The sequence below is a fragment of the Mizuhopecten yessoensis genome, unplaced genomic scaffold (genome assembly GCF_002113885.1).
Source record: "Mizuhopecten yessoensis strain PY_sf001 unplaced genomic scaffold, ASM211388v2 scaffold10949, whole genome shotgun sequence".
NCBI classification, from domain to species: domain Eukaryota; kingdom Metazoa; phylum Mollusca; class Bivalvia; order Pectinida; family Pectinidae; genus Mizuhopecten; species Mizuhopecten yessoensis.
The window spans coordinates 752,634-775,404 of record NW_018408802.1 but is presented as its reverse complement, the minus strand read 5'-3'; the positions used below and the strand labels follow the sequence as shown (position 1 = coordinate 775,404).

At 34.0% G+C, this 22,771-nt stretch overlaps 1 protein-coding gene across 3 annotated transcripts in view; it reads left to right on the top strand.

Moving 5' to 3' along the window:
- Positions 1-3,147: 3,147 nt before the first annotated feature.
- The window catches only part of LOC110463982 (forkhead box protein J3-like), a 29,997-nt gene continuing 10,373 nt past the window's right edge, over positions 3,148-22,771 (top strand). Inside the window, exons 1-7 of one of the 3 annotated variants that reach the window (XM_021518958.1) lie at positions 3,148-3,522; positions 8,270-8,344; positions 11,089-11,175; positions 15,447-15,563; positions 17,725-17,857; positions 20,484-20,552; positions 22,276-22,404. In XM_021518958.1, coding sequence (XP_021374633.1) covers positions 3,166-3,522; positions 8,270-8,344; positions 11,089-11,175; positions 15,447-15,563; positions 17,725-17,857; positions 20,484-20,552; positions 22,276-22,404 — 967 coding nt within the window. In that variant the 5' untranslated portion in view covers positions 3,148-3,165. The remainder of the gene's footprint in view (positions 3,523-8,269; positions 8,345-11,088; positions 11,176-15,446; positions 15,564-17,724; positions 17,858-20,483; positions 20,553-22,275; positions 22,405-22,771) is intronic. The other 2 variants (XM_021518960.1, XM_021518959.1) reach the window with 2 other exon arrangements.

Sequence of the window (22,771 nt, the reverse complement as noted above, 5' to 3'; positions counted from 1 at the left end):
GTTTTTATTAGTAAGTATGTAATAAACAGAATAAAACACGCCTTTTTCCATATCACACCAAGTATCAACCCTCGACCAATATCAGCCCAAGGGCCGAAGGCCCTTGGGCTGATATTGCAGTCACGGGTTGATACTGGGTGTGATATAGAAAAGGGCATGTATTATTCCCTATATATAGAAAAAAAATAAGACTAAAAAACTAGCTGCTTTCACCCTTCACAGGGCTCTTCAGGTTTTAAAAAAAAAGAACTTCGTGACGTCACAATTACATATCATCACACTACAGTAATAACGTGACGTCACGAAGTACACAAGATTTATTTTTAAAAAGAATCCACTTATATACATTTATATATATAATCAAAATGAATTTCCACTTCTTAGTTCTATATAGTGACTGTTATATATGTTTATTATCTTTTTGTTTGTAGCTTTATGATTGCAACTTTAATTTAGTCAAACCACTGGCATCTGCATCTTGTTAAGATATAAAATAGTCTTCCCTATCCAACGATAGTGTGCCCTGTGGTCAAACTACGTACGTACACTGTCCATCGATTGTCTAACTCTTCCCTTTGACCGTTCATGTGAAACGAATGCCGGTTTCAAATACTGTTTTTATATTGGCTCTGGTTTTCAGACAGTCTGTATGACCACGGAATTAGATTATCTAAGTCCGTGGCGATACCAATAATAAAACTAAAATTGAATAGAACTTCCTTGAAAAGCTTTTTTAAGTAATTTATAATAATGGTAGTAACCTTGTTCGTAAATACGTAACATTACACTATGACGAATTGAGAAATATCAGGCGAAAAACTCCGGAACATGTTGTTTCATATCCGTCACCAATCATATTTAAAACTCGTTATTGCAACTCACAGCGACATTGCGTATTGTCGCGAAAGTACCTGTCCTTGCTTGCACTGCTATCCATTCAAAAGAAAGTAGGTCCACATATGATTTAAACAGACGCGTGCTTCATGTCCAAAGGAAATAGGTCAGACGGATACGTCGCGTGGGTGGTGGAGAGTCCCATGTAGTAAAAATAAATATCTCACCATATATACCCACAGTTGTATACGTGTAAATAGTTGGTTACTATGTCGTCTGATACACATTGTTACGTCACCTTAAAATACCGATAACCTTGTGTAAGCGTATACGTAGAGAGTATGTGTATATTTGGCATTATCGAATTTAGTCGTAGCCAATGGAAGGCGGGTATCAGACGGAAATCCCAGTCTCCTACGCGGTTAATTATTCATATAAAATGTATAATTTAAAGGGCAGAGAAGTTGGATCTAAACATGAAAATTCAAATTGTTAGAGGCTCGTTAAACAGTTTTCATTTACCTCCTTTACGTCTTATCTTGTGTTTAATACGAACAATAAAGAACACGCATCATGAAAAGCACGTGCCTGCTAGACTATAGAACTAGAAATTAACGGGAGAGGCGGGGTTCACCTAACATTGACTCTGACATAACCATGATATTTGTATTTATATCAATTCATATTGATAGATTTCCCCCCCCCCCCCCCCCCCCAATAATAACCTTTTATAACATATAGGAACAAAATCAGATGTGCAATAAATGATTTGTAAGTTATAATAAAAACTCCAAATTCTTTTTATGGTATAACAATGTACATATATGTCTATTGTCGCTATCACATTGTTGTAGTACAATTGTTGAGGAGAGGGCTTTTGTCATAACTTCTGCCCAAAACTCTTGCTTGAATTTAGAAGCAATAATATATGTTTAAACTAAAAACTAAAAACCAAAAATAAAATATTGGAGTTATCATAATTATCGGAATGATAGAATTGTTTTATTCAGATTTGCCGTATACTTATCAACAAATCGATATACTTAAAAATTAAAATCATGTTTATGTAATATCATATAATTCTAGAAATTATTTTTGGAAAAACAAACACAGCTAATCAGCGCCTTATAGTTCTACACGTCCCTAAAATCGGTTCACACATTTGTTGATAAGCAAAAACTGAAAGTGATTGTTGAAATATGCAATTTAAACTCGATTTAAAAGTAAACCATTATCATTGATATATCTCTAATATAAAGCTCGTTAAGAAACAATGCCGCTTAAACACCACCAAGAACATTTTCAGCAATCGTGTAGTTACAAATTGGAACAATTTATCAGCTGAAGTGGTTAATGCTGAAAGTTTGAAATTTTTAAAAATAGGTTAAACGTGCACTGGAAAGATCATGCACACACATTTTATCCGTCCTTTTAATCTACGATGTGTAAATATTAATTAACACTATTGCGACAATTAGACTTCACTTGACGTCTAGATATATATATATATAATGACATACAATATGTATGCCATTCTTCGCGCACTCCATCATCAACCAATAAATTAACGAAATGCAGATAAATAACATCATTACAAGCCACAGGCTTTCCATTGATGTCTTACCTATGAGATGAGATTGAACAGCTAGACTTAAAATAATATTTTAAACCTAAAATGTATTAATTCAACGGTGAACAAGCACTTCAGCAACCTATTTTTCACTTATTCTAAAACAAAATGCATGGATCACCAAATGTTTTCACCACATGTTAGCCTATTATGATACTGCCGTACTGATTCTGATCATGGGGTCGAATATATTGTTTACATTTTAAAACAGCTTCATTTTTAAATGAGACGCAACCATAATAAGGATAAGGATATATATTTACACATCTATATTGTTTATTTTATAATAAATTAACTAATTAAATAAAATAAGTCTGTTGCATACTATCCCAATGTTTACAATGACGTTACGTAATGTAACGTTCTACTTTCATTTTCAACTAGATGAAACTCCCGCGGATTCTCATCATAGAGGGCACTTTGCGCTGCTATGCAACACTGCTGGGGGTAATGAAGCCATTCGGTGGCAAATAGTCTTACAACTACGCGATAACAAAACGCACAAAATAAATGTTTGTGATTTGTTGAATGAAATCTAAGAAAATAAATGAATGACACAAGATGTTTTAATTGAAAACTAATCATCATAAGAAATAACATATGATAGCCAAAATATAACAGTGAAATATCGATATTGAGAATGGATATCCTTACGCGATTTCGTCATTGGTGAAGCGGTCAATGATATCCAAATAACCAAGATGGCGGACTTGGAGAGTTCACTCACGGCCATGGACTGGCTTCCAAGATTAACTGTTGGAGGCGCGATGGCTGGAGCTGCCGTCGGAAAGGAAGGGGCGACTAATGGTGCATTATCGAAAGGAAGTTGTGGACATGTTGCTTTACGGAAAGGGCCGAATTCACCATTAGATACGAGTGCAACTTTAGACCAAAATGAAGTAACTGGTCAAAGGGACGGAAAGCCACCTTATAGCTACGCTAATTTAATCACATTTGCTGTTAATAGTTCACCACGAAAGAAAATGACATTAAGTGAAATATATCAATGGATATGTGATAACTTTCCTTATTATAAAGAGGCGGGGAATGGTTGGAAGGTGAGTGACGAGGACGTTCTGTAATGTGCTGATCAGAAAAATATGTGCCAACAGATTCAATATTACGCCAACTTAAACTGGCATAGTGGTACACACGGCTATATTTAGTGACAGTACAGTGCTACAACTAGAATGAAAACAAACTGGGATGATGCCATATTTGTTTAATACAGGCATCAGTTTTCGGGATGTGTCGTAATGGTTATAGAATGTCACTTGTCGGTTTTGGTATTTTTGCTAGGTCACCAGATTAATTTGGAATGTTGTCAAATGTTATTGCTCATTAGAGTAATATGTTGATTTTGTTTCATGTTAGGAATCGTCACAATTGGTCCTGGCATTTATTGCAGCTTTTACATTTTTTGTTCTTAAAATAACTTGATATGAATATGTAAATACATCAATCTCCTTACTTCAAGTTTGATATCACTAGACTAGTGTATGTTTCAAAGTGTTATCATGATTATTGCGGAGGATCTGTTTCTGTGCTGTTCCCTTGCCTTACACTTATTTACACAGCTGCAGGCATACAGCAAGTTTGTTCTTATTGTTTACATTTGCAAGGACATTGGCAAAGAAACTTGGCACCTGTTGCTACTTAAAGGATGCCCCACTGTCACAATATCGCAATGTTGTACAATTATTTTTTGTATCTCCAAATTGTTTTCTATAGCCCCAAAGAGTGTGTTTCTCCTTGCCTGTTTCCCCATTGCCACAATGCCCAAAATCTCAAAATAAATGTGCGCTATGCTTCGTTGACGAGAGTATCATTCAAATTCCTTTATAAATTGACCCATTTTTAACTGTACGATAAACGATAAACAATTTTGCATGTTAGGAAACAAAAACTGTGGTAACATTTGCTGCTGAGCAGATCAGATTGTTAACATATTTACTGCACACTAATGTGCAATTGGAAGCAACACAAGCACATATTACACAAAGAGTAATGAAATACAGTGTATTTTCTGAGGCTAATTTGCAGTCGTGAGAAATGAAAATGAAAACAATGTTGCATGCAAACATTTTGCAATACAATAAGATGATGTTCCTGGTTAGTAAAATAAAAGCATATGACTGAATATATTGAAATATTTTAATTCTTTGTGTCAGTTGATACTGACAATGGTAGACAGTTTCCTATTGTGATTGGTACCCAGGTACACATTTTCGTACCCTGGTTCCAATCAAAATCGAACCGTATTCAGGTACTCGTAACAGCCCTAAATATAATGTCCCAAACAAAGGCTCTTGTCATAAAAAAAGCGTACTTCATTAAACAGTCCAGTGAATTAAAGAACCAAGAAAAATTTGGTTGATAGCAGTAAGCTTTATATATGGAATCGAAACCAGAAACCCACAATATGAAAGCTGAACTTCAAAAATATTACTATTATGCAGTTTAGTTTTCATCTGTTCGCCATATATATATAACATGTATGATTGCAGTGATATTTTAAGGTGAATTTATGGTCATTATAAGGCCCCTTTCCCCTGATAATTTCCTTTATAGGTCATCGGAGCTTTGCTCAAGTGACCTATTCCGATCACTTTCTGTCCGTCGTCATGCGTAAACTTTTACATTCTCAACTTCTTCTCAAGAACCAGTGGATGGATTTTTTTCAAACTTGGTCAGAATCATCCTTGGTAGATGAGGCTACAAAATTGTAAAATTTGGAATCCTACCCCAACCCCTGGGGCCAGAGTGGGGCCACAAAGGGAAAATTAACCAATATTTCAAAAATCTTCCTCTCCAGACTCAGTGTACTACAGTCATTTTCTCTTCATGGATGGAAAAATCATCAAGGGCTTTATTTAAATTGTAAATTTCAGGACCCCCGAGCTATTCGTTCTCCCTTGGGGAGGGGGTAAAGTTTACTATAGTTTATACAAAGGGAAACAACACTTTTGTGTATATTTTGACAATTTTCAGTTTGAAATTATTCTTACTTGGTCAGAATCATCTTTGGTGGATGGGTGTATTACATTGTAAAATTGGAATTCCTGCCCAATCCCCAGGGGCTAAGGCGGGCCCCAAAGGGAACATGTACCAATATTTAAAAATTCTTATCCTTTGATGACATGACAAGTATTGTATTTCACTTAGTTTACATGCTGATTTCACCATCACATCTAAACAATAAAATAAAGCTACCAGTACCTATAATATAACTCGGGTGACTGCTAAGGCCCTCGGGCCTCTTGTTTATTTTCCTAATGTCATTGCAGAAATCACTTTATTTCCCCAAATCATCCTTTTTTAGATGTTAATTTTTCCAAAGTAGCCGGACACGTGTACCTGTGGAAAATAGGTAGACATATCACAGGATTAATTGTACCGTAAGATATGCTATTGTCTGTCCTTGGGTTTGTAACTGTATATACATGTATATATATAGGTACATGTAATTGAAATATTCATCTTACTTTCTTGTTGTAAAACATGCAGATCCATCTTATATACATTGTAAGTGTATAATCTATACCACATTGGCTATTGCAAATAACCTGAAATACACCATTATTTCTCTTCCACCTTATATTAATAACGGTATAAACTTTATAAAGCTATAGAAGGGTGATCATGTTCTGCAGTGGCTAATACGTCGACTCGACTGGCTATTTATCATTGAACTAAGTGTTGTATTTCCCTGATAAGGAAACATGCTGAATTATAATATAATTACAGCTGGTATCATTTGATTATTAAATTGCATCGATACATTATACTTATAAGGGTACATTTCATTGTGATTGATAACTTAAATGAAAGTCTACTGGAATCTATATTCTGTTTCATTATTATAATAGCTAGATCATCACCCAATGCTGGTATTTACCTGGTAGATGCTTACACCAGTATGTTTTCTTCCTTAAGTTTACAGTTACCTATATATTCCTACATGAATTAGGAAAATCTTGAAATATTTTTTTTTAGAACTTTGGAAGATATTCTTTATTTTCCCTTCATTTTGGGAAAATAAAACTTTCTGGTAAGGGAAAGCAGTCTGTATGCTAGGCAATAAAAACCACTATACATATACTGTAAATACACTCACATGTGTGTGTATGGCCGGCTGATGTACCTGATGACTGCCCCCTGTTGACCTTTGGGTGTTGATAATTACAATCATGAAGAGTAGCTAGGGCTCTGACAGATGCCTAAGGTCCTTATCTTTGCCTTAAGCTATTACTTGACCTCTCCATGTTACATAATAGGGTATACATAATCACATACATACAGAAAGGGGCAAAATGAGGTCAAAAACTGGGTCAGTGAGGATAGAAGAGTGGGTGCAAGTGTATCTAAGGCTGTATTACTTTACATAGTATACAGTGTGCTTCTACCTAAATGTTCTAATCCTGGACCTATGTGAATTAAGAAGATATATATATAGCAATTAATTAAAGCTATTTTTTCACCAATCCTTTGTTTGGTGCCTATGTAATATATATTCTAGATACTAAAATTGCCAAATTTTGTATATATATACAAGTTTATATGTACGTCCTGGGATTTAGTCTTGTGTATGACCCTGTAATGAATTAATTGTATGAAGTTATGGCCTTTTGTTAATTTTTAATACAGACCTTTTTCCACAGTTTGAATTAAGTCCTTGCTGTTTGATTTTTTTAGGGCTGTCACAATATATTGGAAAACAGGTATATCGCAATACACGGGTATATCGCAATACACAGGTATATCGTATCTTACTACAATACAGAGATGAAATATTGCTGTATCACAATATTTTTTAAAACCTTATTTTTATGTATCTCATTCTGCTTGGTAATTTAACTTTGCAAATTACTACAAATTCTAACAGATATGCCAATAGTGGTGGGAATCATTTCAAACTTTGTAATCAATGGTTGGTTTGACAAAAATCTTAAATCTATGTGATCCATATTATATATGATTAAGTTTGATAATATTCTGACAACAACTTATAAAATCAAGCAGATCTTTTCTATGACAATATATCGAGATACGTATCGCAATATATTCATTCTGTATTGCAATATATCGTGATATATATACACTCTTGGCGTATTGTGACACCCTTAATTTTTTCACTTGCATTAATTCACCAATATTGCTACATTGGGATTTAATTATTAAAGGGAGAGCATGCATGTGGTATACCTATACAAATCAGGGCTAGACAATAAGGGCAGCGCAATAGTCTTGGACTAATGAAATCATATTGGGTTAGTTGAAGTTAAGTATATATATGGACTGGTGAAATTGGAAACTACTAACCCGATTTCTGGTCTTAAAATACAAGGTTTTGGCATTTTTGTTCATTTTACCTGGTGCTGATTATGGATGGGTCACCATCACAATGCCATTGCTCAAAGCAAAACAGTTTGTCAGTTATATTTACTGGTATTAATATTTTTAGGATGTAGTAGTTAATTCTATAATAAATTATATGGTAGCTAGAAAAATGATGATTTTTGTTGGAATTGTTTTAAGGAGACCCAATCTAATCATTCAATGTTAAGGTATCTGTATTCAGGAATTTCCTGACATGCATTTGATCATCGTACAAGAAGTGATAGATTTCGGAGAAGAATTTCAAAGTTAAGAAATTTAAACATTGACTCGAGTTAGAACCAGAGTAGAAATGTTTGTTTTAAATAGAGAAATATTTTAACTGACACAGACATTATATTTTTACAGTATTGTTTCAGAAATTCATGAGGTTGTGCTTTAATTTTCTTTTTCTTTTTTTCTTTTCAGAATTCAATACGGCATAATTTATCACTTAACAAATGTTTTTTAAAAGTACCAAGATCTAAAGATGACCCAGGAAAAGTAAGTATGAATACATATTTTTTTTATACCCTTCATTATCTTTGCAATTGTAATAAGGTATGTTGAATTATTTTTGAAGATTTAACTGAAATTATGGCACTGACATCGACGGACACAACCCATGTTCTACTGAGATCAGGAGGTGACAGTTACTAATTATACTACATGCAGGGTATCAGATTATACAGTCTGTTGGCTATACCAATTACATGTATTAATTGCCAATTATATATATAGTTGTGGTTGAATTATATGAACAAGGTTTAAACTAAAAATATAGAGTTAGTTTTCAGTGTTAAATAATTATCATGTATCATACATCTATAGATCATGGGGTTGGGATCTATCATACATCTACAGATCATGGGGTTGGGATCTATCATACATCTACAGATCATGGGGTTGGGATCTATCATACATCTACAGATCATGGGGTTGGGATCTATCATACATCTACAGATCATGGGGTTGGGATCTATCATACATCTACAGATCATGGGGTTGGGATCTATCATACATCTACAGATCATGGGGTTGGGATCTATCATACATCTACAGATCATGGGGTTGGGATCTATCATACATGCCCAATTCTATTTGATACATCCATAAGATTTCCAAATTATATACATCAGTTAGTAGTCATGTTGAATTAAGAGCTTATCTTGTAATCTTGGTGGTAATTGCAAGATGTCACTTTAGGACACTCTATACTCTGTACATGATTGCATACATCATATTCTACCAATTTGTTAGAACTTGATACCCTGTGTAATCTTAAAGAAGAGATCATTTAAAATCCAAGCTCAGGGAATTATCACAAGCATAATTGCCTTGTTGCAGATAAAACAAAAATTGGTATAAAGTTGAATTAACTTCATTGTTAATCAGAACTAGGTCACAGTAGTGCTAAATCTGTTCTCAACAAATGTTGATTGTCATGTGAAGGGTTTCCACATTATCACATTAATGCTTGTACAGATAGTTGAAACTCAAGTCATATGTCAACAGATCTAGCTCAGGCATTGGTGTAGTTGGCCAAGTGTAAGAAAAGAACTGACTGAATTTGTACACGTTAGGGTTTTACAAGTCATTGCTAACACTGCCAATGAATGTAGGGTTTTACAACTCATTGCTAACACTACCAATGAATGGAGTATACTCACTGCTAACACTACCAATGAATGGAGTATACTCACTGCTAACACTACCAATGAATGTAGGGTTTTACAAGTCATTGCTAACACTGCCAATGAATGGAATTGTCCTTAGTAGTTGTCAGGAAGGTCAAATATATAAATCTCCATAAAGTACCCCGTTTAATTTGACAAGAACTTCCAGCAGCCAGCATACATGCTTACGATCATTTGAAGTTTTAAGCCAATACAAGTTTTTTGGATGCGTCATAATCATATGCATGATCAGTTCAATTCATAGACCTATCCATGTTTTAGTGTGGCCCTGTACATGTACAAATATACTTGAGAGTATAATGGATTACCAGAAATGTAATAGATTGACCTTGGATGTTGGATCAACAAAGCTGGAATTTACATAGTACAAACAGTTATATTGATCAGGGTTCCAAAACATCTGCAACTCACATGCACCATTCCATCCTGAAAACATGATAGTATTTTCTATATTATGCTTTATGCGTTATTTTGTTGTTTTTTGTAAAGCTATAACTATTAGTCATGCTAGGACTGCAATGATGTATATTGTATTGTGTCATATTGCAATACTTTCTTGTGTCATATATGGAAATGCATCGCTTTCCTGTATCGCAATATATTAACACAATCAATTTTTATCAAACTCTAAAAAAGTGTACATACTTATACATTTTTTAATTCTTTAGTAAAGATGTGTTCCACTGTGCAGTCATACCCAAAAGTACTAGAAATTATACAAAAATAGGTTTCGATAGTACATTTTTTTTATTTACTATTTAAGTCTTTGACAAAAATCATTATGAAGTTTGCATTTTTTAAACAAATATTTATATCATGAAACGTATCGTATTGTAAGCATTAATGTACCACAATACGTATCATATCGTGAGATATATGTATCGTATTGTAAGCATTAATGGACAACAATACGTATCATATCGTGAGATATATGTATCGTATATTAAGCATTGTACCACAATACGTATCGTATCGTGAGATATATGCATCGTATTGTAAGCATTAATGTACCACAACACGTATCGTATCGTGAGATATATGTATCGTATTGTAAGCAATAATGTACCACAATACGTATCGTATCGTGAGATATATGTACCGTATTGTAAGCATTAATGTACCACAATACGTATCGTATGGTGAGATATATGTATCGTATTGTAAGCATTGTACCACAATACGTATCATATCGTGAGATATATGTATCGTATTTTAAGCATTGTACCACAATACGTATCGTATCATGAGATATATGTATCGTATTGTAAGCATTGTACCACAATACGTATCGTATTGTGAGATATACGTCTCATTGAAACCCCAATACATGCATTCAATTAGAAATTATGAGAACAATTACTGTATTGAATTATCAAAATACATCCTTAATTGTAAGTTCATGTTCAGGACACTTCATCTAAAAATGTTGAAACTCTAAACTGAAGGTGATCGTAAAAAATCATATATATATACAGTCAAGGTCTTCTGCCATAGTATTGCATATTGACTGATTGATTAAAATGAAGTTGTGTTTTAAATCTTGTTTTACAGGGATCGTACTGGGCTATAGACAGTAATCCTCCCGACGATCCCCTTCCTGCACGACACAAGAAACGCAAGCTTATCCTCTCTGACAGGGTAAGGATGGTACAGAGTTTGGGAAATTCGCAAATCATTTCTTAATTGATTTTATTATGGAAATTTTAGTGCTACTGTGCTAAACATTATTTCTGAACCCTCTGGACGGTCCCTTAAAATTACATTTAAAAAAAAATCAGTCTGATTTTCAAGGCCTATTTTGTTTCCCCTTCCCAATTGAAAATATACTATTTATTATAACTCTTTAAGAAATTCAAATAAGATAATTTGAAAACAAATTTTCTCAGTTACAAATCCTCATGCTCCTCCTATTCAAACATACAGTGACTATATATAGAAGCCTGATGTTATATATACACCTGTGTGTTAGTAGGATAAATGTATTTGTGGTCGGTATAATTATACCACTATCATACCCATGCTGTGAAAAATATATATAATCATCATCATGTTGATCAACAAGTACTAGCAAGTTTCCTACAATTGTTCATCAGTTAAAGTGGCAATTTGATAAACATTCAAAAAAGGTTCCTTCCATTATTTCCTGATTTGTATAATCTCGACCCAGACAGGTTTGTAGAGTGTGAGTGCGTGACACTGGATCAGTTCAGTAGAGCGGGAGCTCAAGGCTCTAGATCTCTAATCATAAATGGCTTGTTCTGAATTAAAGCTTATATTTTGTCCATTTAAATCCAGCATTTTCAAGCTGAAATGATGTCGCATTTAAAATTCATTAATAAATTGTACAGTATATTCTGGAGAATAGGTATACATAATGCATGATTGATATTTCTCCACGTTGTTTTACATGACGTACATATAGATGCTTTAAAAGTTTGTTAATTGTATTAACTGGCTACAGTACTATATATTTTTATACCATCAAATTTTAATCTTAAATTTCAAATGATACTGCTGTGGTTCTTTTTGAAATATATTTTGACACAGACATTTTCCTGTAAACATTTTCATCTCCTCAATTAATGTATAATAATGAGGAATTGTTTAAAATAATTGGTAAGGCTTTATATAAACTTTAAAAAAATAATTTCATTGAGTTTGTCAGTGGTATCCTATTAGCAGCTGTCAGTTTGTTAAGAAATAAGGTATATATATATGAGCTGTCGGCTAGTTAAGTTATAAAATAGATGTAGGTGTTGTATAGAAGCTGTCAGCTAGTTAAGATATAAGATAGACGTAGGTGTGTTATATAACAGCTGTCAGCTAGTTAAGATATAAGATAGATGTAGGTGTTATATAACAGCTGTCAGCTAGTTAAGATATAAGATAGACGTAGGTGTGTTATATAACAGCTGTCAGCTAGTTAAGATATAAAATAGATGTAGGTGTTATATAACAGCTGTCAGCTAGTTAAGATATAAGATAGACGTAGGTGTGTTATATAACAGCTGTCAGCTAGTTAAGATATAAGATAGATGTAGGTGTTATATAACAGCTGTCAGCTAGTTAAGATATAAGATAGACGTAGGTGTGTTATATAACAGCTGTCAGCTAGTTAAGATATAAGATAGATGTAGGTGTTATATAACAGCTGTCAGCTAGTTAAGATATAAGATAGACGTAGGTGTGTTATATAACAGCTGTCAGCTAGTTAAGATATAAGATAGACGTAGGTGTGTTATATAACAGCTGTCAGCTAGTTAAGATATAAGATAGACGTAGGTGTGTTATATAACAGCTGTCAGCTAGTTAAGATATAAGATAGACGTAGGTGTGTTATATAACAGCTGTCAGCTAGTTAAGATATAAGATAGACGTAGGTGTTATATAACAGCTGTCAGCTAGTTAAGATATGAGATAGACGTAGGTGTTATATAGCAGCTGTCAGCTAGTTAAGATATGAGATAGACGTAGGTGTTATATAACAGCTGTCAGCTAGTTAAGATATAAGATAGACGTAGGTGTTATATAGCAGCTGTGAGCTAGTTAAGATATGAGATAGATGTAGGTGTTATATAGCAGCTGTCAGCTAATTAAGATATAAGATGGACGTAGGTGTTATATAGCAGCTGTCAGCTAGTTAAGATATAAGATAGACGTAGGTGTTATATAGCAGCTGTCAGCTAGTTAAGATAGAAGATAGACGTAGGTGTGTTATAGCAACTGTCAGCTAATTAAAATATAAGATAGATGTAGGTGTGTTACAGCTCTGGCTGACAGGCCACTGTGCAAATTGATTCTGCGCATTGAATAGCTGATGTATGCCATCAATATTACAGTAGGCTGAGCTCCGCGCCTTTCTTGACGTGTGATCTTTTGGCTGACGTTATAACATTTATGTTATATTGATCCAAATTGCAGGACAGTTCAAATGAAATGATCCTGTGCCCAGAATTGATTGTATTGAAGGTTGATATCCTTTCCCTATCAATTTGGCTTGTGTGTCGACTAGTTATGGATGGACTGTTGGTGGGGGTTTCCCTTTTCAGTAGTATTGATCTGTGTGACTAGGTAGACTCGGGTAGATTGTCGGTGAAGCAGAACCGGTCGATGCTGTGATGTTATAATAGTATCAAGGTTTTATGTGGGTTTGTAATCACCTTTCCCTATATTAAATATAAATAGCTGTGGTGGTTAATGTTAGACGTATACAGAGCTTTGACAAGATTCCTTCAGACCACTCCACCTCTCAGTTATATTTCATTTCCCCAATTTTCAATATTTTCAGAACATGAAACAATGACAAAATATGCTGTAAATTGGGGAAAAAATATTGACTAAGGTACCCTGGACTTGGGGTCGTTGTGCTGGCCCCAGTGTGTACTTTTGAGATATTTTTTGTGTTGAATTGTACCCCAACTGTTTGTAGTTTTGTTTGTCCTGGCCCCAGTGTGTACTTTTGAGATATTTGTTGTGTTGAATTGTTCCCTAACTGTTTGGAGTTTGGTTTGTCCTGGCCTCAGTGTGTAATCTTGAAACATTTTTGTGCTTAAGGTTCCGTAACTGTCTGGAATTTGTTTGGTTTTCCAGCTTCAGCATGTAATGTTCAAGCATTTTTGTGTTTCAAGGTTTCCTGGCTACCTAAAGTATCTCAGTCGGGAGTTCTTCACACAGGTTTAAGACTGAGCCCTACACATACAAGTTCTAGTCATAGTGTGTGATGTTAGTTAAGAGTATTTAATGTTTCAGGGTTTCCCTTACAGTCCAGAGTCAGGCTTAAGACTGAGCCCTACACATACAAGTTCTAGTCATAGTGTGTGATGTTAATTAAGAATATTTAATGTTTCAGGGTTTCCCCTACAGTCCAGAGTCAGGTTTAAGACTGAGCCCTACACATACAAGTTCTAGTCATAGTGTGTGTTGTTAAGAGTATTTTGTGTTCCAGGGGTCCCTCTACAGTCCAGAGTCAGGTTTAAGACTGAGCCCTACACATCCAAGTTCTAGTCATAGTGTGTGATGTTAATTAAGAATATTTAATGTTTCAGGGTTTCCCCTACAGTCCAGAGTCAGGTTTAAGACTGAGCCCTACACATCCAAGTTCTAGTCATAGTGTGTGATGTTAATCAAGAGTATTTAATGTTCCAGGGTTCCCTCTACAGTCCAGAGTCAGGTTTAAGACTAAGCCCTACACATACAAGTTCCAGTCATAGTGTGTGATGTTAATTAAGAGTATTTTATGTTTCAGGGTCCCTCTACAGTCCAGAGTCAGGTTTAAGCCCTTCACATACAAGTTCTAGTCATAGTGTGTGATGTTAATTAAGAGTATTTTATGTTTCAGGGTCCCTCTACAGTCCAGAGTCAGGTTTAAGACTGAGCCCTACACATCCAAGTTCTAGTCATAGTGTGTGATGTTAATTAAGAGTATTTAATGTTTCAGGGTTCCCTCTACAGTCCAGAGTCAGGTTTAAGCCCTTCACATACAAGTTCTAGTCATAGTGTGTGATGTTAAGAGTATTTAATGTTCCAGGGTTCCCCCTACAGTCCAGAGTCAGGTTTAAGTCTGAGTCCTACACATACAAGTTCTGGTCATAGTGTTTGATGTTAATTAAGAGTATTTCATGTTTCAGGGTTCCCCCTACAGTCCAGAGTCCGGTTTAAGACTGAGCCCTACACATACAAGTTCTAGTCATAGTGGGTGATGTTAAGAGTATTTAATGTTCCAGGGTTACCTCTACAGTCCAGAGTCAGGTTTAAGCCCTTCACATACAAGTTCTAGTCATGGTGTGTGATGTTAAGAGTATTTAATGTTGCAGGGTTCCCCCTACAGTCCAGAGTCAGGTTAAGACTGAGCCCTACACATACAAGTTCTAGTCATAGTTTGTGATGTTACAGAGTATTTCATGTTTCAGGGTTCCCCCTACAGTCCAGAGTCAGGTTTGAGTCTAAGTCCTAGCAGTATGGGTTCTGGACCCACACTCAATGTCCAGGTGACAACATGTCCATTGCCTGTCTCACCTAACAACCAGGTAAGCTTTAGATCTAAGGACAGGTCACACTTCACAGCTGTGTGGTCATGTCTGCAAGATAACTGTTGGGATAATGGTGCAGTTAGATGTTTTAGTCAGCAAACATTTGGATAAGATAATGACAGCACAATTAAGGAACCTTTTTAATCAATTAAAACAACACGCATTTCAATGAAATGTTTTTACAATTTCAGTAGTGCTACTACATTTATATTAATCTAATATGTGGAAAGTTTAATTAATCTGAATATAATTTATTATATAATTTTGAAGCGACTGTGACCTTACTTTTATACGACCGTCAAACTTGGTATATATTATAATCATGATATGAAGTTGCGTCTTCCTTAAAAGAATTTTGATTCAACAATTTTTCCAAAAGTCATTGCCCTTTGTTTATTTCAGTATTTGATTTTTGTCCAGAGATCTCCTCCTACATTTTTCTACTGATCTCTTTAAAACTTGGTATACATTATAATCATGATATGGAGTTGTGTCTCCCTTAAAAGAATTTTGATTCGACAACTTTTCCAAAAGTTATTGCCCTTTGTTTATTTCAGTATTTGATTTTTGTCCGGCAATCTCCTCCTACATTTATCAATGAATCTCTTTGAAACTTGGTATACATTATAATCATGATATGAAGTTGTGTCTCCCCTAAAAGAATTTTGATTCAACGATTTTTGCAAAATGTATTGCCTTTTGTTCATTTCAGTATTTGATTTTTTGTCCGATACATTTTTTATAGCATATCAGCTAACCACTCTTAGAATGATGCAGATCTTATTTCATTGTAAGAAAGTATATTTATTGCACTCAATGGGCGTATTTTGTTCCACCCCGCGGTACTCTTGTTTGATGATATATTATGTAAGTTATGATTTATGTGACCAAGTAATCTAATTATTATATTTGTTCTGACCCATTTTTTATGTACATGTAGGATTAATTTCTCTATGACTGACTCATAATGAGGAGACTGGCTTACCGGTATACAAGATGACTGTGGCTTTCTCAGTCTTGCTTACCGGTATACAAGATGACTGTGGCTTTCTCAGTCTTGCTTACCGGTATACAAGATGACTGCGGCGTTCTCAGTCTAAAAGTCTACTTGGCTAATGCCATCAATTTTTAGGGTCTGGTGAGAACATTTGCAATAATAATAATAATGATAATTTATAATGATAATTTGAGGTTCTTATATACCCCTTTATCACAACCTGGTTCGTAGGTCGTCTCAAAGCGGTTCACAGATTATTATCACTACACCCGTACATTGATGTATGCCCGGAAACATTTGCCCATTCAGACAGTCAAATCTTCACCTTCACTGGTAAATTTGTTTTCCTGAAGTGTTAATTTTGCCCTTCACAAAATATTACTATGTATAGTGTATTGTGTACTTATTTCACTGTTGTGATGAATTTTCCCTTATCACAGAGGATGTAAAAAGGTGAAAGTTCAACTGGTGAAAATTTCCTCACATACAGTATTTAAAAAACAAAAAAAGCATAATTTCAGTTCGGACAAGTAGATTTTTGTATGTATTGTATGCCCTGTGATCAGTATATGAGACCTGATTTGAGGATTTACCCGGTATGAGATGACCACATTTGACCAAAATTTGAGACTTGAATTGATGATTTATCTTTATTTGAGATGATGGTACCTTTGATCGTTTATGAGACCTGATTTGTTAATTTACCTGCATTAGAGATGACAGTACCCTTGACCGTATATGAGACCTGCTTTGATGATTTACCTGCATTAGAGATGACCGTACCTTTGAGGCGTTGACCAGTATATGTGACCTGATTTGTTAATTTACCTGTATTTGAGATGACGGTATCTTTGAGCAGTATTTGTGACCTGATTTGATGATTTACCTGTATTTTAGATGACAGAAGCCTTGAAGTTTTTGTGACATGATTTGTTAATTTACCTGTATTGAGATGATGATTTACCTTTATTTGAGATGATGATTTACCTGTATTTGAGATGATGATTTACCTATATTTGATATGATGATTTACCTGTATTTGAGATGATGATTTACCTTTATTTGAGATGATGATTTACCTATATTTGATATGATGATTTACCTGTATTTGAGATGATGATTTACCTGTATTTGAGATGATGGTAACCCACTTGGTTTCAGACATCCCAGCAGCAGAGACAGCCACCTCCCCCACCACCAATGTTTATGGACAGTCACGCTGGTATAGATGATCTTAGTGCATCCTTTAGGAGTCTGTACAAATCCATGGTTGAAGGCGGAGGGGGACCACCAGGTCACTAACTTGTCTATTTATAGATGTCTATATATAGAATTATATTCTATTTATAGCAAAATTATGGCCCACTTCGTACACAAAGAGTGCCAATTACATTTTATGTAATTATTTCGTAAAGTTGTTTCTGCTAATATTAAGCCTCCACTTCTCAGTGCATATGACTGAAATTACAAAAAAACATTATACTGAAAATATGTATGTTGTATAAAACATACATATTATACGTATAAGCAAGAAATATGCATCCTAGACCCCTGGTGAAGATTGTGTTTATGCTTATTTCAAATAAGTGTAAGCGCAATATTCACCAGAGGCCAAGGATAGATATATGATGCAGCTAAGTGTGTGTGGGCCTCATGTCTATTGATGGAGATCTATATACAGACATTGTTTACCCTAAAGTTTGTTTTGTATTAGTTATGCATGGTTCGTATGACATAGAGATACATGTATGCATGTGTTTTATTGTTGTCATATTTTGATGATAGGACGTAGTCATGGTCTGTTTCTGTTTTTCTTCATAGAAGTTATATAAAAGTCGAAGAGAATTGATTATCAAACAGATTTTAGTGTTGCTTTTTGCCAAATACTGAGGGTCAACGACTGACATCAGTAAATGAAATGGATAATTATAGTAATTACTACTTATTGAAGTTAATTATATAATCTGGCATCCATCGACTGTTATATCCATCAGGTAACTTAACTCTGTAGTTTCATTCTTGGTCAAATGAAATTGACGTACAAATTGCACACAACAAATTAATGGTCAGTATTCCTGCTGTATTGTAAACAAATTCTCTATCAGAGACCAACAAATTAATTAAGTTTCTCTTCAAGGTTTCTTTTCTGGCTATGCATATAATAAAAATAAAATCTTAGAAACTAAAGCCTAAGTCAGTTTAAGTATAATCAGGAAAAGAGGTAAAAATATATTTGCAAATTAGATGTGATTTACTTTAATAGTTTATCACTGATGTACATGTTTATATACCTACCCTAGATATGCTGAAATCCATTGGATATTGCATGCCGCTGAGATTTCCTTTTGTTGTTGTTTTTAGATCACCTGCATTGCAATACGTATAACTGGTTGTTAACATTTCTGTTCGCCAAAGGTGGGGGTTGCATGAGCTAGTTAACTTAGTTACCTGTCCCAAGCATGAAGTTTTTTCCCTCAATGTTGTCATTTTTAATTGGAAGTTGAAAGGCTATTAAACATGATCTCATCTGTTAGAAAAGTTGGAGTAGTCAGGAGCACTGTTCATAATTTCAGGGGTAGAATTCTTGGAGGTCAAGTGAAGGTTAAAGGTCACATACAATGTCAGATTTGTATAGGATGTGTTAAAGTAAGGTATATTGTTAGCCAACCTTAATCCTTAGACCCGGTGTATATCACTGTAGTCATGTATTACAAGTCCATATCTATCAGTCCATTCAATAGGAATATAAATCTTTAAATAAAATTAATAGGTGTAACATCTAAATTGAATAGACTAAATAAAGATGAATTCAGTTTGAAAAAGGACTTTCATTCTCCCACCCTGCCATTTTTGGCAAATGAAGGGCTGTTTTCTTTGAATATGCACGAAGTCTATTGTTGTGGAGTTTCTTTGTTGAAACACAAGGATAAGTGTTTAAACATTTAAAGTTTTCAATTTATAAATTGAAGAAAATAAATAAACCTTCTTTGTGATATTACCTAAAATATATACATTTTGTATTGCATGACTTTGAAGCTTTTTTGTGCAGGTCAAAAGTTTGATAGTGTGTACTGTATTATTGTTTGGGAAGTGTTGTCTGTCCACACTTTGGTTTCTGCAAGATAATTAATTAAATATCATTTGATTAAACTTGGTAGGCATGACCGGTATAACTATAATTGACAAATACTAAGGCTACGTTAGAAATTGAGATCTGCTCGTAATGATTTAGCACACTGCACACTGACAAGGGCTGTGTTTAATTAAACTGATTGATAAATGCCGAAATGTGTCCTTGCAGTTTTAATTGTTATAGATTTGTGTTAGTTTTGGGCAAATGGGTAATTTTCTTATGGTTTGAGTTTTAGGAGAAGGGAACCAATTCCTAAACAAATAAATATTTTTCAAAAGATTTCAAATTATACATGGCATTTGAATAATCCGTGAGTTCAATTACAATATATTTTCTCCTTTTACAACATTAATGAAATAGTTAAACTCGTTTGAATAACACAGTGCAATTGTAGTACGTTTTCGTGATAAATTTCAATATTGTCAAAAAGTTTGATACAAGAATGCATCAGATGGATTTTAAATATGATCTTTTTGCATGGGATAGTAACATGTATATTGTTCTGACCCTACAGTTCTCTAATTTACCTTGTTAGGTGGGGTCGTTAAGATGAATGGGATTACTTATATAGGAAAATAAACATTTAAAACTAAGTAAAAGATTTACCAATACCAATGGTTAATTTGGAATATAAATCAAGTTTTCCTGTGACAACTGCAGACACAGGTTTATAACAGTCTGGTAATTCCATTGTCTCTAGCTTGATTAGATCACTTTTCTATGTGACAATGGTAAATGGACAAGTGAGAGTCCCCTGTTTACTGACAACTGTGTATGTTTCTTGTAGGACAAAGCAACATCGATACTTTGCCAGAACCTGACATTAATAAGCTCTTGAATGGATCTACGAACTTAGGTAAAGGTCGTGACCTTTGCTACCCACCAAGACACTGCTTTGTTTTTTAGAACACTGCTAACTGTTGGCATCTGTAACCCATCCTCTCATCTATTCACTGGTCATTATTCCATCAAAAGCAGACTTAGTCAAATCTAGTCACCTTTCCTTCCAGCAATAATTTAAATCTTTCAGCAATTATTTTGTTAAATATGTAAAAGTCAAAAGTTTTCATAGTTACAAAGTTTATATTTAAGTAGAATTTTGAATAGATTTGAAAAATCAGTCGGGTATAAAACACTTAATTTTGAACAATATTGTCGTTATCAATTTGGTACATGTACTTAAATTAAAATTTTAAACCATACAAATTTTCAGTTTTAACATACAGATTTCCACACCCTGCCACAAATTTGATACAGTACAAATTTCTAGTTTTAGCTTAGATTTTTATGCTGTACTGAAAAGTGTTACCCTTATTTGATTTCTCTCGTTCCTTCTTAAGAATTCTTAGATTTGTAAATGCCCATTTATTTGTTGTATTCAAATTGCTTTATAATTTGTTTAGGGAGATAGAAATGTAGAAATAGGCAATAACAGGACACGAGCATGCTTTTCTGATGGAAGTTTTAAACTGATTTTCTCCTCGACCGAAGATTTATTTATCAGCAACATTCTGTTTTGCAGTAGACCTAATTTCTGTCACCTCTTTCATAACGTCACCTGATTTGATGTACCCTATATATAGCTTTCCATTTACTTAACCTCATGCTCACTGACACAACCTTGTATTTTGGTCTTCCTTTTGTAAAATCATATATAATCATATAATCCTATCTCAGCTTCTTCACATCTATCTTGGTAAATATCAGAAAATTTCAGTAACCTACAGTATAAGTCATTGTACATTTTGGACAGTTTCCTAAATTATAAGGTGATATTTTAATTGTTACCGTAATTATACTACTTCCTATAGCTAGCCAATTATATTTGTTTTAAGGCTTTTAACATAACCAACTTCCAAATTAAAACCTGAACAATTTTTGTCGAATTTCTCCCATTATTACATTGTAATAATGATTGTAGTTTTTCAGTTGTTTTGTCTTGACAGCAATAGGAGAAAATATAAATTATGTAGTAGGTGTTTTAAATGTGCAGCACCTGATATTTTTGTGATAATATGTAATGTTGCTCAGACAAAAATAAGAGTACTGTAGAAATATACTTTAGAAATGACCTGAGTTTTATTAATTTGCTTTGGTTTGGATTGAACATTTCATTTACATCATGTGCATACAGGAAAATTATTTTGACTTTTGAATGTAAGATATTCATCTTGCAGCATCATTTTTCATTTTCATTTCATCCTGTTTTCTCCAAAATTATAACAAACCTCTTTAAATAAAAAAAGTATAGTTTATTTTATGCACATCTGTTGTAGAAATATTGTCTCCTTTCATGAAAAGATGGAAACAGTGAATTTTTTAATATTATCTTTAAAGCAAATATTTAAATATATAAAATTCTGATAATTGATAATGCCAAGAAAATTTGACAAAACATCAAATATTTTCCCACAAAAATCAAATTAAAAAAATTGAGAATATGTATACTTTTTGTATTCTTTTATGATATTTATCTTTTTTGACATTATGCCAGTAGTAAAGAAAGACCATTTATAAAGGTTGGGATTTGACACAAGTTACTTTGTAACTGAGGTAGCCCCTGTTTCATGTCATTTCAGGTCAAGCACCGTCATTTGGAGGCTCTCTGACAGATTGGCTTCAGAATGTTGACACGCTAAAGGAGAGTTTACGGTTGGCAGGATCCGGAAACTATGACTTCCAAAATATTGATATCTCACAGTTCCAAGGTAATGTATTTGTCAAGTAGATAAACAAATTATGGAATTTTGTTAAATTAGAAATAATATAGATGAAGATTAAGAACAATTTGAAAATAGACAACGGCTGAAAGGTATAGTGCATAAACGATATGTTAAATTTGATTAAGAGATTTCAAATGAAAATTCATGATATTACTCAAGATGTTGAAAGAAGTAAGGATATAGTGTTTCGACAATTTCTTGTGAAGTTATAGCCTGTTGCACTTTAAATCTCGAAACATTGAATGACTGATTCTTTGCTACATGGACTCTACCCCCTTTGCTACATGGACTCTACCCCCTTTGCTACATGTACTCTACCCCCTTTGCTACATGGACTCTACCCCCTTTGCTA